General features: G+C 35.1%; 1 protein-coding gene across 1 annotated transcript in view; it reads left to right on the top strand.

Annotated features, from left to right (window-relative positions):
• The first annotated feature begins 968 nt into the window (after positions 1-968).
• The window catches only part of LOC149531973 (protein RAE1-like), a 260,333-nt gene continuing 241,227 nt past the window's right edge, over positions 969-20,074 (top strand). The window contains exons 1-2 of the mRNA XM_089807957.1: positions 969-1,377; positions 1,814-1,930. Coding sequence (XP_089664083.1) covers positions 1,868-1,930 — 63 coding nt within the window. The 5' untranslated portion in view covers positions 969-1,377; positions 1,814-1,867. The remainder of the gene's footprint in view (positions 1,378-1,813; positions 1,931-20,074) is intronic.

The following is a 20,074-nucleotide window of genomic DNA, read 5'->3' as shown; positions in this document are numbered from 1 at the left end:
GAACAACAAAGTTCAAGGTGGTTTGATATTCTAGTGGGAGTTACAGGTTTAGTGGTGCTATGATTAGTCTTCAATTGGGAGATTGTTGTGATGTGGAGCCTAATCAGACTCGTAGGTTTATTTGGTGTGGTTTCCACACATATTATTTCTGCAGGAGTTTGGAGGCAGGGCCCTAGGTGCGCTCTCTGTCGCAGTATAGGGTGGGGTTGAGGGGCAATGCCCTCGCAGGGGATTTCGCGAAGCAAAAAATGACCCACTATTGTAAAAAGTGTCAACTGCTATTTTTCTATTGGTCGACTTCTTCTAGCTCTAATTTTGTAAGGAACAAAAGCTTGTATAAAATTACATAGGGCCAGGGATTTCATTAATGTATGGTGATATTGTAGCTTCTTGTAGCAGTATTGAGCTTTAAGGAATTGCAGATTGTAATAATTCGATAATAATAATATTGAACTTGTTATTGGTGGACGTCACCTATAGATTGGGTGAACCACGTTAAATCATGATGTCTTGTGTTCTCTTCTATGTGATTTATTATTTTATGATATTGGTATATTTGCATGTAATTGTTATTTCTGTCCGTGATTAATCCTAACAGAAGATTGTTGACCCTTACTTTGACAAATCCAAATCCACATCATCTTCCCACAACTCTAATTACAACTTCCTTTTACCATTTTCTTCTCCAATTATATTTATAATATAACAATACACTATAATGATGAAATATAATGGTATAATAATATATAATTATTATATAATATAATATAATACAACAAATCTAAAGTTCTAAAGTTACAATAATATAATTTAGAAAACAGTATGAATAAGAAGTGATTTTTTTGTTTTGTTTTGTTTTTAATGATTTTTAAATAATCAATTACAAACAGTGCGTTACCTAATGATTCTTTCGCAGAACTAAAATTCAAGATTTCAGAGAAAGCAGGAACTCTCCGCTAATAAACGGTAACTTTTATAGGGGACATGATGTCTGCACTGCACATTGTTAGAATCTCGTACTGCTGCGCGACACCAACTGTGTAAATAGAAAAGTATATTGAAAGTTGTATTTCGGCTGTTTAAGTGCTTCCAAGTTCTCCAAGGCAAACCTGACTACTGTGGGAAGGCGGGAAAATTGTTCCCCTTCGATTTATGCAATCTTTGCCTCGCCTTATACATTCTGCACTGCCAAATCGCATTTTCCCTTTGCCCCTCTGCAAACCCTAATCTATACTTTTTTTCTACGTAAATTGAGGCCGCTTATCTGTTGGCTAGAACAAAATCATACAACACAAAATTTACCCTTTTTAACAAATCCAGCGAAAGCTTATTACCTTTTTCAAGAGCGCAGAGAAGAATTTTTCTTTCAGAGATTTTGTAAGTTTGGTTTTTGTTTCCTTCCTTGTTTCTCTTTTTTTAGCTTTGTCATTTTTCTGGGAAATGAAATTATAGTACTCTCAGAAATATCAGCAAAATTAAATATGATGGCATCTGTTTCAGTCAGGCGGCTTTGAATTTGTACTATTTTGGTTTTTTCATTACCTCTGTAGGCATTGTCGTTTTTTGGATTCCTTCAAATTTAATATAAATCAGTCATCTTAGTATTATTTTACTATTCTTTGTATGCGTTCACTTGTCAAACAATAGAATAATTTGTTAAAGTTGAGTTGCCCTCCGATGATATTAGAAGTCTACAAGGAATTTATTAATTTTAATTGGCGGTTTTTCACTTGCTGCCTTTCTTCATCCATTTATATCTCTTCTTAGAGAAATTTTTTAAAATCGCAGATTGCTTTCGTGCTGATTTTTGCAGATAAATTTGCTGCACAAACTATAGACCTTATATTGAGTACCAGAAAATTTTCCAATGTCGACTTTTGGCACGATCAATACTGCTACAAGTCCCCACAACCCTAACAAGTCCTTTGAGGTATGCTTCTCTGTTTCTCTGTGCGCGCTTTGCTTTGTATCCCGGTTATCTAACATACAGAGAATTATTGACATTTATTCTTGATTCTTTCCCTTTCACTACTATGTATTCAATTTCGACAAATAATCCATGGGTCATTTGGATTACTATAGCTTTCTAAATATGGGAATTATGGTCGTTGGGAAACACTACACTCTACAGTGAAAAACTGTATCTATAGCTCTAAGTTGATTTGGAATATCGTATAGTGTTAATTGCAAGGTAGACTGGAGATCAAACATTAACATTTCTAATGTTACAGTAATAAAAAAGCTCGAGAAAGTGCAAAAATTTCTGGAGATAAATGTTAATATTACTAATGTTATGGTCAGAAAAAGCTCGAAATATGCAGAAACCTCTGGAGATAAACATAAAAAATTAACATCACTAATATTACAGTTAAAAAAAGAAAAAAAAGGAATTTTTTGGTAAGATTTGTGCAATGGCTGAATGGCAGAGAAACAACCATTTTCACAACGAGAAACCCGTTGCCTCTGTTTAAACATGAAACTTTGTCTAAATGTTGTAAAGTTCAATAGATCTTGATTGGAGGAGACTAAACAAATATAATTTCTGCTTGAGATTACTTTGAGCTTGGAGAAAACTTGAGTTTCTATTCGAATCCGTAATTTCTTCCTTTTGTGTGAATCTGAATATAATTACTATCAATGTCTATGAGAATAATTCCTGAATATATGAATCTAATATATCTTTGGTATGAGTAGTTGTATTCTGATTTAAATCTGAGATCGATATTGCCACTTTTATTGATATGATCTGCAGATTGAAATGGGCAAGTATATATATGTTGAAACATAATCAAGTAGGGGCACGACCCTACGTGATCATGCCTCAACATATACATAATTGCATCGTATCAAAACTAACCACAAGATAACCTATATTAATCGGTGAGTAACATAAGACGTAATACACGATAACTTAATTGGTATATGAACTAATGCATGGACACCCGGTACTCAATCGGTGTGAGTCAAGTTAACAAAACCCAATGCTAAATCGGTGTGAGATAACAAAGGTTCGAGGAATTAATTCTAACACATCAGACACAAATACCTTATATTATATGAGAATGATAATTCATGAGCAACTGGTATAAGTTTAAGATAGGTTATATATATATATATATATATATATATATATATATATATATATATATATATATATATATATATATATATATATATATAAAATTAATATACCATTTTGATGTTCCAAATTCACTAAGAAGCTAACATTCTTAACACTCCCTCTTTAGCAATGAGGGTTTATATATATATATATATATATATATATATATATATATATATATATATATATATATATATATATATATATATATATATATATATATATATATATATATATAAGTTTAAATACCACTTAATTGTGGTTAATCAATTATGGTGTTTGGCAAAATTTGGCTTGAAGAACTATGATGGTCATCAATGTCTCTGGCAAGATCTGGCCCGAAGAACAATGATAACACTTTTGCTTCAATACTTTTAGTGTTAGAAGACAGATCGACTAATGATAAGATCGTCACCCCACAATAGTGACCTTAAACACATATGAAAGATTGACTAATGATACGATCGTCACCTCACAACAGTGACCTTAAACACATATGAAAGGTTGTCACCTTTCATTTTACAAGTTTGCAAACAATCTATTTTTTTCAAATATTCATGAATATATAAATGTACAAATGTATTTACAAATTCGTCATACCAAGCTTACCTTTGAAGTACTCTATTTTCATCCTTGCAAGAGGCTTGGTGAAAATGTCAACATTTTGATCATTAGTGCTGATGTAGATCAGCTTGATCACATTTCTGTCAACCATGTCTCTGATATAAATTATAATGATATGGAGCTTCAATGTGTTTTGAGTGATTGTGGAAGACTGGATTAGCAGAAAGTTTGATAAAGCTTTGGTTATCGCAATGAATTACTGTGGGATCTAGTTTCTTTCCAAACAATCCAAATAATAGCTTTCTTTGCCATACTGCTTTGCGAGCTTCCATGGAGGCTGCCATATATTTAGCTTCGGTAGAACTCAAGGCAACTGTAGGTTGTTTTCTACTGAACCATGATATCATTGCTGACCCAAGATCGAAACAACATCCTGTTGTACTCATGCGGTTTATGGAGCAACCAGCCCAATCAGAATTAGTATAACCTTCAAGTTTGATTTCAACATTTTGTACTTTAATCCAAGACCAATAGTGTCATGTAAATATATCAAGATATGTTTAGCAGCCATCAAATGAATCTTCTTTGGTTCACACATGAAGTGACTTAAGACGTTGGTGGCATAGCAGATATCAAGTCTAGTATTTACTAAATACATGAGGGATCCAATGATTTCTCTGTAGAGAGTAGGATCAATAGATTCAGAATTTACAGCTTCCTTTTTTAGTTTGTGGAGATTTGTTTCCATTAGAGTTGCTAGGGATTTGCTATCCATCATTCCAAATCTAGTCAAGATGTCATGAGTGTACTTTCCTTGATTTAGAAAAATATGATCTTTCTTTTGACACACCTCTAGGTCGAAGAAATAGCGTAGTAGTCCTAGATCCTTCATTTCAAATTCAGCTACAAGATCTTGTTTGTATCTCTCAATTAGGTGATCATTTCCTGTTATCAATAGGTCATCAACATATAAAACAAGTCTTAACATATCATTATTAGAGATTTTGAAATATATGTTAGGATCAGCTTCGTTCTTTGAGTATCCTAATTTGGCGAGGTAGCTATCTATCCTTTCATACCAAGCTCGGGGAGCTTGTTTGAGGCCATAAAGAGCTTTCTTGAGTTTACACATAGAAAGGTTCTTATGTTTTATAACAAAATCTTCAAGTTCTTCAATATATACTTCTTCATTAATGACTCCATTTAGGAATTCGGTCTTAACATCCATTTGATGTATTTTCCATCCTTTGGATGCTGCAATTGCAATAATTGTTCTTACTAAAGTATATCGAGCAACAGGAGCAAAAGTTTCCTCATAATCAATACTTGCCTTCTGAGAAAAACCTCGAGCAACAAACCTTGCTTTATGTTTTTCAATACTGCCATCTGGAGCATATATGATTTTGTATAACTACTTTGATGAAACAATTGATTTGTCTTTTGGTCTAGGTACAATATCCCAAACATCATTTTGTAATACGGATTGATATTCTTCTACCATAGCATCTTTCCAAGCTTGACAAGTTAGGGCTTCTTCAATAGTTGATGGTTCAGAGTTGGTAAGCTCACTTATTAATGCAGTGTAACAAGATTTATTTATTGTTTTCTTGCTTTCCCAGGAAATTTCATTTGGCTCAACATTATTTTCTTCAAATCATTTTTCTTGCCCATAATGGCCTTTTCTTAATATTAGAGATGTCTCTATTTTCTGTATCTGGTAATGGTTCATTCTCTTCTAATATGTTCTTCCTCTGAACTTTAGTTTGTAGATTCTTATCTAAATCTGTGATGGGCTCAACTTTTATACTTGTTGATAATTTTAAAGCAGTGTTTTCTTCAAATATAATGTCTCTGCTCACTTCAACTGATCTTTGTCCAGGTACATAGACTCTATACCCTTTGGAGTTCTCACTGTACACCCTTTGGAGTTCTCACTGTACCCAACAAATATTCCTTTCTTCCTTCCCGGATGGTTCTAACTTGGTTTTTTTTCTTTAGGTATGTGAATGTAAACAGGGCAACCAAATATTCTAAGATGACTTAAGTCTCTTCAAGTGTTATATTTTCTAGTATTGAGTGTAGGCATTCGTTTTGAATGTATACAATAGTATTGGTGGGTTCCGCCCAAAAAGAAAAGTGTAGGCTTTGGTCATGAAGCATGGCTTTTGCTTTTTCAACAATGTTTCTATTTTTTCTTTCTACTACCCCAGTTTGTTGAGGATTATAAGGTATCGTATACTCCCTCTTAATCCCAATAGAGGTACAAAAAACTTTGGAGTTTCAGAAGTATATTCTCCCACGTTGTCTGATCTTAAGGTCTTAATCCTTTTTGACGTTTGATTTTCCACAATTTCTTTGAATTCTTTAAATTTTGATAAAGCCTTATTTGATTCTTTGACCTTTAAAAAATATATCCAAGTTTTCCTAGAGAAATCATCAATGAATATTATGTAGTAAGAGAATCCTCCTAGAGAAAGTGTTGGCATAGGTCCACATAAGTCAGAGTGAACTAGTTCCAAAACTGATTTAGACTTGTGTTCACTAGGAGGAAAAGGTCTTTTTATATTCTTTACTAGAGCACATCCTTTATAGGTGCCTATATGTTTTGAATTTAGGCTAGGTGTTCTAGTGGTGATTTTCTCTACATTTGGAAGTGAATTGAATCCAATATGTCCGAGCCTTCTATGCTATACTTCATTAGAATTTGTGACTTCATGGCTGAGGGCTTGCTTTTGAATGTTGCACAGTTTATATAGCGTCCCATCTCTAGTCCCTACGGTGACATCATTTTTTAGATTAGTATTTTTAGGCTAGTACAAAACTTTGTCTTCATTGAAGGTGACTTGAAATCCTTGATCAACAAGTCCAGAGATTGATACTAGATCTCTTTTTATGCTCGGTACAAAAAGAACATCTTTCAATTTTAGTGTAACCCCAATCCTTAGTTGTATAGAACAGGTCCCAATTCCTTTTACCGGATAGGTTGAGTTGTTTCCAATGGTGACTCCTTAAGTGAGATAATTTCCAAAGGTTTCAAACTTATTTCTGAATCCTGTTATATGTCGGGAAGCACCACTATCTATTATCCATACATTTTCATTTGATTTCATCTCACTTGATATGGTAGAGTAGAATAACAAATTTTCATCCATTTTTGTTTCAACTAAAGAAGCTAGGATTTTATCCCTTTCGGGACAATTGCTCACACTTATAACATTTAACTTTGGAGAAGTCATTTATTTTGTAATTACTATTCCTTTCCTTTTGTCGTATTTCTTTCTTTTGAATTTTCTCTTTTTCCCTTTGTTGTTTGAGATTGAGAAAAGAGCTTGATTTTCTCCATCTTGATTTGAAATGATCCCTCTAGAAATTAGTCTAGATTCTTCTTATGTGCAATCATTTTTTAGTTGATCAAAAACTGGTATTGAAGATCTGCTGATGACCTGAATAAATGCTTCCCAAGATATGGATAGTCCTCTAAGTGCTATTATGGATAGTTCTTGGTCTTCTACTTTGCTTTCGATAGAAGATAGATGATTTTTTATTTCGGAAATTTTTCCAAAGTAGGAAGAGATTGTTTCTCCTTTATTCATTTTTGAATTCATCAGTTGATTTTTTAATGTGATCAATCTACTTGAGTTGTTGATTTCAAATGTATCCTTAATTGTTTTGAATACTTAAAATGCCTTTTTGAGATTTGAGATGGATGAAAGAATATGATCTTTTACTGAATCAACAATGATTTTTTTGGCTTTGTTATTTCATCTTTTCCAAGTGGCCTTTTATGCCTCATCTTCAGGAATCGAAATATCAGATTCAGTGAAGGATTCTTTTTCCAATTCTTCAAGAATTGTAATAATCTGAATTTCCCAAGAGAAGAAATTTGCTGCTCCTTCAAGCCTGTCCTCTATTCTAACATTATTTGACATATTGTTGCTTTTGTTTCAAGATTAAATTTGAAAGTCTCTCTACCAATTTGGCTCTGATACCATGTAAAGTTTAATAGATCTTGATTGGAGGAGACTAAACAAATATAACATCTGCTTGAGATTACTTTGATCTTGGAGAAAACTTGAGTTTCTATTCGAATCCTTGATTTCTTCCTTTTGTCTGAATCTGAATATAGTTACTATCAATGTCTATGAGAACATTTCCTGAATCTACGAATCTAACATATCTTTGATATGAGTAGTTGTATCCTGATTTAAATCTGAGATCGATATTGCCACTTTTATTGATATGATCTGCAGACTGAAATGGGCAAGTATATATATGTTGAAACATAATCACGTAGGGGATGACCCTATGTGATCATGCCTCAACATATACATAATTGCACCATATCAAAACTAACCGCAAGATAACCAATATTAATCGGTGAGTAACATAAGTCATAATACACGATTACTTAATCGGTGTATGAACTAATGCAGGGACACCCGATACTCAATCGGTTTGAGTCAAGGTAACAACACCCGATGCTAAATCGGTGTGAGATAACAAAGGTCTGACGAATTAATATGTACAAAGTGGCATTAGAAACCTTGTCATCACTAGAGATAGACTCCTCAATCTTATTGTCAAAATTCTTCTGAAACAAACCAATAGTACGTTCCTTACTCAAACAAGTACAAGTAGTAGTCATGGAATTGAATCTAGATCGAATACCTGTTATAACACCATACAAACACATCAGATACAAATACCTTATATTATATGAGAATGATAAATACCGGTTTAATATACCATTTTGATGATTCAAATTCACTAAGAAGCTAACATTGTTGACAAAATTTGTGGTTCTGGTAACATAGCTACACCAAGACCTGGACCATGTGAGGACCTAGATCAGGCTCTTTGGTGAAGGAAGCAACAACACAGGCTAAAATGATCAATATTGTTGTATCTGTTAAGGAATAATTTCCATATTTTCTGTTTATATTGCGAGGCTGTTATTTGTTTTCATTTTCCAGTATAATGTTTTGAAATAATCAGACCCTAAAATTTGGAGGAGTTCTCAATTAACAGAAGTTAAATTGCCAAATTCCAGGCACTTTTACTAGAAGAAATTGTGATTAAATCATGAGTATTTAGCAAGGTATTTGAAAAATGTTTTAAATCTGATATTTGGTTGGGAAATCATAGTTTGCAGCAGTGTTGCAGGTACAATAGAATGGCAAGGGCACACTGGTTGAGCACTATTTCATTATACGGTAATTGCATAAGAGAATACAGACTGCACAAGAGTGTTTAGTTGGTGGTAGCAGAAGCTTATGGCGACAAAGAAGATGTTGGAAGGTCAATTTTGGGATATAAATGTGTGCCATAACTTCAACGTTTCCCTTGATATTAGGTGTTTTTCTATGGAGAATGTTGCATGTGATTATTTTCTTTATCTTCCTCGTGTGTGCCCATTTTCCATGTTTAGCTAGGGATGATTACATCTCGATGTGGGTATTTGTGTTGGTGTATGCATCTGCTCTTGTCTTGAGTGATCGCTGTTGTTACCTAGTAGGCCAGCAATGGCTGTAGGGTAATGCGACCATCAATTTGGTGGCTACAATTTTATGTTAGCAAATGACTATCTACATTTTGGGTAGCAAAAATTTGAAGGGGATGGTGGATAGAAGGTGAAGATGGAGGGAAGAAGAGCCTTATTTTTATATGGATGGGAAACCATACAAGCAAGAGGTTGGAAAGTGAATAGAGAATGGATTGGACCCATGTAATTGAAGGTGCAAAGTTGGGTGGTCATAGTTAGTGATGAAGCCAATGTTTGCTAGGTGTACAGAGTTAGTTTCATTTTGTAGAGTTATAGGATGCCTAGTTGAGAGCTTGAGATTGGTAGAAGCATGTTGGTAGAGATAGTTGTAGATGTGGAGCTAATTGGCATGTGGAGTTGTTGGGAAAAGCTAGGTGTTTGAGCAAGGTAGCTAATCAAAGAGTTGAGTGTTTTTTAGAGGGTGGTTATCATAGAAAGAAGATGCTGTTGGAAGTATGGTGAAGCAACACCTTTCCAACATCTTGCTGTAACAACGGTTGCATGCTTAGCATTGGGGTTATTGCAACAAGTTGCTGGACCTTATGCAAGTGTATAACGAATCCTTTGTGCATGATGTTGAGTCCTTCATTTTTCATATTTGTTGTGTTGTAGTTAATGTCCTTGTTCAAGAAAATCTATGGATGCATTGTAATACCTATTTAAGCACTACAAAACATGGATGCTATGGATTAGTGGCATGAGGAGCATTACTTACAATTTGCTTTTTGGACATTTGATGATTTTTCTTGTCATTTTTAGTTGCATGCTCTCTTGTATGATTTAAATTTGTTTTATTTTGTATATTGAAGTACGCCAACTTATGTTTCATTTTTCAATGTGTGTTTTGACTTGCTCTATCTTCTTCCTTGTTATCTTCAGACATTGAATGCTGCCTATGTAATGAATCAATATATGTACTCACAAACTTTTTCTTTATTAGAAATTCATTGTCCAAAACCTTAATCAGCTTACCATCATCTGCAAAGTAAGGTGTCTTTTCATGACTAATTACATCTCGAGTAACAACATATTTGTTAGTAGTTACATTTATTAAGCATTATGCTTTTGATTTTTTTTGATTGGTAAATATCATTTTTAGTATTAAAATATATTTCAAAATTTACACTCGTTTTGAAATCTAGTCACTATGACCTTGCCACTTGATCACCCAATTGCTCTTATACCAAGATTCTATTGATTTGGCTACCCAATATAGATTGATGCGTATGTACTCAAAATGGGGTCAACAATCATCCCTAAAACACCTCGAAATCCTGCAACCATATATAAAATTGGATGGACATCTGTCCCACAAAAACCCAAAACAGATTTCTAGATTTATGTTTGAGACACAGATACATGACAACCAATTTTTTTCCCTACTACTAGACCACAATAGACATTCATAAAACACAAACCACATACAAGATCATATTTCAGGGCATCACGGGGGGTAAGGTGATAAACCACCCATCATGTTGACACCACCACCACTTGAGGACATACCAATTTCGAGCATGCCACCTTGCAGACCCATTTGCACAAAGAATTTCTAGAGGCTTTGGCGACCTTAGAGTGGTCAACACCTTTTGCAACATTTATGTGCTCTCTGCACTCGTGCTCGTGACCATGATCACAATTCTTTTGAGGATCTTGACAAAATCTTTGAACCCTTCCTTGACCACTGCCACTGTGCAAACCATTGCTTCCTCTCACGCTACTACCGTGACCTTTGCTTGGCCTGTCCTATCATTGCTCCTGCAGGTTTTCCATATCTTCCCATCATGCACTAATCACAACCAAAATAAATCTGGATTAGTTTGGTTCTTGGGAAGCCCATACACCAACTCCAAATCCTAGTCACGAACTAAATCCACAACAAGGGCCTAGGTCCTCCTAACATCATTTTTTCTTGCCAAAAGTTCTAGAATGTCTAGTTTGTGTCTGAGGGCCTCAAGACCAGCCACTGTTCGAACTAGCCTGTTGTTTTGGTCCGGTTTGCTTGTGGGTCCAAATAGCGTTTGGTCTACAAGGGGTGGTTTGAATCGGACCATGCCCATTTCGGACCTAGGTGAACCAAGGTATAAAATGTCAAACCACTAGCAAACTTTGTCCTGTGGACAGTCAAAGTTAGAGCCTAAATTGTTTTTTTTGGACAAATTTAATTATTTTTTGGCATCCATTGTCAGGGGTAGAATATGTTGGCAAATAGAAAAATAACTCTTGGTGCCTTTGTACAATAATAATAGTTGTATTTGGCTTTGTGGGGTGCTACCCCATGACCCCACCTTGTCCCCCAAGGGCATTGCCCCTTGACCTTGTTATGGGGGTGCTGCCGTCCAAACCCTCGTTGGAAAATTTGGAGGGAAATTGTGCTGATTAAAGTGTGAAAAATTTAATCTCCGAGTCTGATTAGGCTCCATATAACAATATCCACAATCCTAATTAGTGGATTCTAAAGGCTTATGTTAGCTTCCACTTCTCAGCTTGCACTTGATGAATTTGAAAGTCTTGACACCAATAATGTTATTGGTGCAGCTGATCCCATTGGGCTTAACTTTGTTTGTGAGTCAATTAATGCCAATGTAGAAGACAAAGAAGAAGAAGAAGAAGAAGAAGAAGAAGAAGAAGATGATGATGATGATGATGATGAAGAATATTAATAAATTTTTAATCCATTAGTTGATCTTGAAACAATGATACTTGAACTTGATGTTATGATTTATCACTTGACATTTTAATGTTTTGAATCTTTGATGTTGAACTTGAGTATATGTCAACATGATGCTATCATGTTATGATCATGATTCATGATGTTGCGATTACAAGTTTATGGTTTTTAAAGGTTTTTATGATACTATGTGACATTCTAATCTTAACTCATACATCTAGGCTTCATAAATATGTATAATATATAATTTTTACATGTTTTTGTAGTAACAAGTCCAAGCCCCTTTTCAAATTTTGCCATATCAGTGAATTGGTTCGTTGAACCTAAACTTGAAATCGAACTTGAATCGACATCCTAGCAAAAAATCCTCCAGACCTCGTTGAATGAGGAAACAAAACACGTGGTTGGTAGGTAGAGAAGCCTAACCAATCACCTTGACTAGGCACGAAACTTCGCCTTGGTACCACATAATCCATAATTTCCTCTAGCCCCACAAAACACTTTGCGTTAGCACATTTTTCTATGATGTGTTTCACTTGTTCCTTGGGCCCAAAATGCAACGCCTAGGCACAAAAAAGGGAGGTGATGTAGGCATTAGTCTTCTATTTGAATTCTGAGACTGTGTACTCGAAGCCAAAGGGTGCCTAGATTATGTTGACAAAAAAAGGATGAGTGGATGTTAGTACATTCCTCAAGCGTTCCTCCATCACATGCCCTTGGAAGGCCTTTTGCTGTTTTATGGGGTCAAATACAAAATTCACCTCGATTTCTCTAAACTCCTCTTCTCTACACACTTCACCATTTTTGTAGCCACACAAATGCAATAAAAAATAATAAAAGCCTAGAGTAATATAGCATACATTCCTTCTAATTAATGCTTGCACATGGAAATGTGCAAAGCAAAGGCAAGTAATTTACTTGTGCCACCTTCCATTCAAATTTATTACCCAAATTGTCCTTCAATTCCTATCAATGTGTCATCAACTCGTTCGGTCAAATCAAAACTTTTGCCATGGGTGACATGATGTCATCACACTTCCTCTTGCTATTACTGCCACATCAACTATTGATTTGGACAATGTGTCTGCCAACATGTTTGCTTCTCGATATTGTGTAATTTTGAAATTGATTTAGTTTTGTCCTTATAATATCTACCACCTTGTGTAATTTCCACATGTGCATTTTGCTATTCGTAATGGCATTTGTGACAATCTGATAATCATCTTCCAAACAAAGATTCTTAACCTACAATCTTTGCACCAAGTTCAACCCCATTAGAGTAACTTGAACTTTTGCTTTATTGTTGGTTCCCTCCCCCAATGACTTCTTCTCTGTGGCCAAAACATTTCCATTCGAATCCCTTGCTACACACCCTTAACCTATTGGGCTTGGATTGGGGCTAGATTACCCTTTGTTGCCCCATCAAAATTAACCTTGATCCATCCTTTCTTTGGAGCACTCCATTTGACCTTCTTTGCATTCCTCCTATGAATGTCAACCTTTGCAAACTCATTAACAAGTCTGTGTTTCAGCATATTCCAAGATTTTTGAAGAAGGGTGTCCAATGAGCCAAAAGGATGTTTACATTGATTTTGTTTTTTTGCTGCAATGTTGACTAGTTCTATTATGCTATTTTAAATTCTAGAACTCAATCTTTCCATTTCTTTCTTCTTATTCTGAAAGATTCTTTTGTTTTGTTCTCTCCGAATCTCCTAGACACTCGATTATGGGTATATCATCTAAATTGGGAAAAAGTAGACTTGTTTCACAGTCCTTGCCAAGACTAGAACATGTTCTTGATTGTGGTTGGATTAGCACCTTAATAGTTTAGTTTATTCATAAAAATATTCCAACATTCATTTGCAACCTTACAATGAAGTAATAGGTGATCAACCTATTCACACCTACACATTGGGAATAGAAAGGAACCATGGTAACCATATTTCATTAACCTATCTCCTGTCAATATACGACACTTACATGCCAACCATGTGGATGCACCCACTTTCTGTGGACAATCTTTGTTCCAAAAAATTGTAGTGGGTTCTTGCACATCCATTTTTGTAGCTTCTACAAGTTTATATCCTACTTGCACTACAGTATTCACCCTCCTCACAACCACACCAGATTATCTCATCTTGGTCTCCTAATAATAATAAAAATGTCTTGCTTGCTCTGATCTGCAGTATTTCCCTCAACTCCTTTTCATTAAGTCCTAGTTTCATCCTTCCATTCCCATTTAGTTGTTTCGCCTTCATGTGTCTTAACAATCATATCTGCAACCTTATCTCCCCATGTATCTTCTACTTTGGTCTCAAGTCCCCTATTATAATCTCCAGAAGTCGAGGTCGGTTGACCCTCGATTGAGTCATCCCAAAATTTAGCTCTTTCCCTGTCTCCAATTTACCATGTAATCATGAAATTCCATATTGTAGATGCCCTAATAGGATTAGCAATTGCGAGGATGTGGTCTTTCATCTGATATCCTAAGAATTTCCTTGATAGTATTCGAGCCCATTTTTGTTGTGGGTTTCTATACATCATCCAAATTAGCTTCGCCCCTTTGCCTCATTCATCAAGTAATATCTGCTCCACCCCACACCTCCAACACATATCAACTTATAGATTTGTTTCCACGACAACAAAGGAATTTTATCCTTGTCTTGACTTCCATTCCAAAAACAACTCCTCATATTTTGCTCTAATGTCTTGATGATTTTTGCACATTTGCATACACATCATAGCATACAATGGAATGACCAAAATGACAGATGTGAGCATTAATATCTGCCCTATAGAGGATAGCCACCTACTTTTCCATTCCTCTATTTTCATCACCCAACTATCCACCAATATGGTCCACAAATTCACCCTCCCCCCCCAAACAAAGGGAGTTCAAGAAACTCACTTGGTAGTCTCCTCGACCTAATCTGGAGAATCATACATATCTCATGTTGCTTCTTTTGGCTTGTGTTCAACAAAATTATTTTTGATTTGTTCAAGTTTATTGCTTGACGTCTTGTAGTACTTGTCTAAAGTGGCCTTCATGCACCTTGCTTCCCTTAATGATGTGTCCCCCACGAGCAAGTTATGATCTGTAAATTGTTGGTGTGATGTTGATTCCACGCCTTATGCAATTTGAATCCCTCCCCATTGTCTGCCCTGCCTTTTTTTAGAAATCATTCTTCCCAGTACCTCAACTACAATGATAAATAACGCTATGATAGGGGATCACCCCGCACAAACCCCTAGAAGAGTCAAAATAATGTTGTAGACTCCCACTAATAAATACTCACAATTTAGGTGTAATAATGCAACTTTTAATCCACTTTGTTATTTGTTTTGAGAATCCCAAGCATCACAATATATGAAGCAAAAATGATCAATTGACACGATCATAGGCTTTTTTGTATATCTAGTTTGACTAGCATCCTATTGGCCTGGGCCTGTAGCATTGATTGTATTGCTTTGTGAGCTATTATTATACCTACCACTATTAATCTACTTGGTACAAACTCGCTCTGCTCGTCTGAGATGATGTATTTTAGTAGTGGCTTGATCTGGTTTGCAATAGCTTTTGGTATAATCTTGTTTATCACATTACACAAAGAAATCAGGTGATAATCTTCAAAAGTGCCAAAGGCATCCTTTTTGGGAATCAGAGCAATGAAAGTGTTATTTATATCACAACGAATGTATATTGGCTGACCTGAGATTCTTCAACCACCTCCAATAGTTCCTACTGGCAAATATCTTCTATAACATACCAATTTCCCAAAGTTAAAAATAGATGATTTTGCCCCAAGGTTAGGTCTCAAAGTATTTTCCCTGTACTATATATAGAAAATTTGTGGCCTAGAATTTATAACTGTTAAACGATCACATAGAGGAAATGAGCATATATTTACATCAAGAAAATATTATCATGATAAGGCTACAACTAAAGATAACGTATTCTAACCCATGTATAATCATTTGAAAAGAATTGGGAATCATATTCTCAACTATTTATAATCATTTGAAAGAAACTGACAATTTTAATCTAAGCCATTTATATTTATATGAAAAGAAACTAGAAATGAAATCTATGTTGATAAATTAACAAGGAGATAGATAAGAATTCAGATTTCATACATGTAACTGAAATAATTGTTGTTGTGTTGATCAAGCCTCGACTTTCGGAGAAGAGGAGAAGCATTTACTTAGGCTTAACCTCCCAACTTTAGACCATATGAATCCCCAAACAATCTTTTAACAAGAAAGACCCTCCCTACTCTGGGTTAGGCTTGGGACACTATAGTCTAGCCATTTGAGCATACCAATGTTTAGAATGTCTGCTCAGTAATAGGCGGGTATGCCTACTTAGCTGGCACCACCGACATCTTGTGATCCAAATAGGCAAGCATCTCTCTAATCAACCTTGGCTAAGGATTTAGATGGGTTTCTAATACTCGATCACCACCGCTCGACTTGACAATAGAGTACTATTGGACAATCACGAGTTGACTTGGATCTCTTATAATAACTAATTATAAAAAGTTAAATGTTCATACATGGAAGTTCTGATTTTGTTGTTACTTTTCCCTTGCAGGAATCCTCTCCTTTCCACCCTCTTTCATTGGCTTCACTAGCCTAGGGTGAGCCCTTGGAGACTATTACTCCATATTGAGACTTTATCACATGGTGATCTAGGAATGATTTCCAACAGCTGATATACAACGAGTACTAACATGTACAATCGCATATTCTGTTTGATAATCAAACTTTTGTTACAAAACTCTCTTAAAGAGATACTCGGGTTTCAGAGAAGAATAAAAAAGAAAACAAAATAATGTAAGAGGTCTCTGTTTATTGAGCTTCAGAGATGGACGACTATAGAGATTTACAGAGATGTTTTTATTTCAGCCTCAACAAAATTTTGTAGTACAATCATGGCGAAAGACGCTTGGAATTGTAAAAGAAACATAACCTAATTGGGAGGATGTTGCCAAAGAGAAAGTTAGTTCTGTTTGTGCCGTGCGGCTTTGAATGGCTCGATCTTTGGTATTGCTGTGAGAGGAAGAATGTAACAAGGTAGAATTGTGAGGAAGAAAGAAAACGGTAGATCTCTGGTTGGTATATTGTTTTGGTCTGTTGCAAGACACACAATATAATATCACCACCGACATTGCAACCCAAGGGCCTTAAGCTCTCTGCTTGGTTCAAGATGGTAGTTTTCATAAAAGATCCACGGTTTCATAAGGGTCTCCGAATTTGAAAGAAGGGCGCCAAGTGGAGATGACCACCTCTTATTAAAAGAAATTATATGTTTTTAATTTATCATAAGTTCCTTCTCTCAAGATATTATATATGTGCAGATATATATAATTTCAATTTTTAAATATATGATTTCAGCATGCTATTTGTTATATCTAAAATTGCACTTATAAATATACGTACATCTATATACGTGTGTAGCTTAGAGAAATATGGCTTATTTCTAACATCATATTCTCTTTTTATATGCACATGTATATATATACATATATTAATAAGTACAATTTATAGATATCATCCTAGTATCATGGTGGCATACATACATACATACATACATACATACATACATACATACATACATACATATATATATATATATATTCTTATGATAAGATTGTCGATGTCTCAAAACAACAGAGGTAATAGTTCTCAACAAGAATTGTAGATATTTACTATTTTTATATTTTTGACCAAGTAACTCATGATTGTCCAATGGTGTACTCTATTGTGGAGTCGCTAAAACCTTATCAAGGTAGTTAGAGGTCATACTTGGCGATTGAACAATGGACTAGGATAGTGTCCCATTCCTTGAATCCTATTTAGCAATGCTTTCTCTTCTTCATTTGCTCATGCAACCACCGGAGCAACATTTCCACCATAATAACAAGTAGCAAGAAGTCAAGAGATTTTATAAAATGGGTGTTACCAATATCCTTTCTTCTTAACTTTCAAGAAAGAATTTACTTACTCATGGAGCAAGTAATGGGTGGGGTGAATTTCTAACTACACTTCTATCAAGAGCTGGAAACAGTGATATCGATAAACTTTTACTAACTCAAAGGCTAGCTGAAAATGTACCGGTTTGGCTCTAAGTGTGGTCGTACTTCTATATGGAAAAGCTTACAATTAGGGCACAAAGACTCTTAAAAGTAAGAATAAGTTAACTATTTTGCGAATTAAGAAATAAGTATAAGCTACAAACAAGAATAAGTTAACTATTTTGCGAATTAAGAAATAAGTATAAGCTACAAACAAAGCTTCTAGCTATACAATTCTACAATTGCTCCTGGTCAAAGCTCTGGATCCAATTGCTTCTTAACTCTTTTTATATTCAATTCACAAGATACAATTACCCAAAATGCAAGATAACATGAATCAAAGATAACTTAGATGAATTATAGACAAAGCTTATAATTCATACAAGTAGCAATCTCACTTAATCAAAGTTAAGTCTCAAATGGTCTTTTGTATTCACTTTCTCTCAAATTAGTGCTACACAAACAAAGTTCTAGTGGCACAATTTATCCAAAGCTCTCTTGCATAAAGATAAAGATGATTTTACAATGAGGGGGCACTCCTTTATATAGGCACAAAAGTTGTGAAAAAGGTGGAGGAAAAAGTCTAACTAGAACAGAAATTATAGGGTTACATGCAACTCGCATTACATCTTTTCATGTACATGTAACTCACATTACATGTAATTACACCTTTTTATGTAATGCATCCTCTTAAACCTACAAACATGAATTAAAAACAAAAACAACAATCCTAAAGATTGTTTCTCAGTGCTTTGAATTTGATGATGATATCATGTACTATGGGAAGATCAACAATTTCCATGGTCTTTGATATGGCTTCAATTCTCACTGCATCTGCATATGCGTATTATACAACTTTGGAATTTGCTGCCACAGAATCTAACTAGTGTTTTGTTGAGGATTTATGCAAGACAAACTTGTTCATTGTGTGTGAACCAAAGTCTTCAGAATCTACATTAGCATTGATCTTGATTGTATATTCCGAGCTTACCCTTTCAACTGCAATGAGGTTACCGAATTCATTAGTAACATGGCATCCCATCTGTTCCAAATCACAAGTAACACCTGTTTCAACTGTTTGACAATCTCCAAGTGCCGCCTACAACTTTGTGATCAGCTTCCTCAATGTTTCCTCTTTGTAACCAATAAGTCCTTGGAATCTGAAGAACATTTCACATGACGGAAGAATGTCACATGAGACCAAGGCATCTAGATCAAAATTTGCCATTTCATCCCAATCATTGAGGATTTCTTTCAAATTATTTGCTTCTTGAGTCAAAGAAGAGATCAAATTTTGCTGCATTCCATTCATTTCTTTGACATGCCTAAGAACTGCAAATGTCTTCGTGATGGCTCAGACTCCTTTAGGGATGATTTCTCCTGTCCAAGACTTGGTAGTTTCAATCAGCTTTCTCTCCTTGGATGTTTGAGACATAGCAACAACACTCTGAGAAGATTGTTTTCGAATGACCTTGTTTAGGCAAGAAACCCTTTGTTTCAGTTGGTTTTTCTGCTCATATAGCTCATGATTGCTTTTTGATACATTAACCAATGCATCTTGAGCATCCTGTAAACAATTCTGATACGATTGCTTTCCGATTTCAACCTTAGTAAACTTATAATCAGAACGGGTAAGTTCTTCCGCAAGTCTGTCCACCAAGGGCTTAACAACTTCAACAAATTTAGTCTTATCTGAATCAACCAAAATCCTTGAAATAATCTTATCTTTCAAAGATTTGGATTTGGTCTTCTTGACAGGGAGATTAGCCGGAGATACAACCACTTTTCTTCTCTTTGTTATTTTGCTCAACCATGTTGGCAAGCTGAAACCTTCATCTGTAGAAGCAGATATAGTGGAGACCATTAATATTGATCCAGATTGTATTTTTGTTGTAAGAGAGCAAGATTTAGTTTGCACAACCAAAGGCATAGGAACATGCCGAGAGGATTCTGTCATGAAAAGCTCAAAAGCTATCAAAGAAGTATCAAGTTGGGAAACTTGACCACTTGTGAGAGTTGGAAAATCCTCAAACACATTTGCCAAATGCTCATATTGTTCATTTGTGGGAATGAGAGGAGCAACAGAAGAAATAGGAAGGGCC

This window comes from Cupressus sempervirens, chromosome 11 (assembly GCF_028749045.1).
Source record: "Cupressus sempervirens isolate cs-2001-9-10 chromosome 11, ASM2874904v1, whole genome shotgun sequence".
NCBI classification, from domain to species: domain Eukaryota; kingdom Viridiplantae; phylum Streptophyta; class Pinopsida; order Cupressales; family Cupressaceae; genus Cupressus; species Cupressus sempervirens.
The sequence above is the reverse complement of the archived record's forward strand: the minus strand, read 5'-3'. Positions and strand labels throughout refer to the sequence as shown.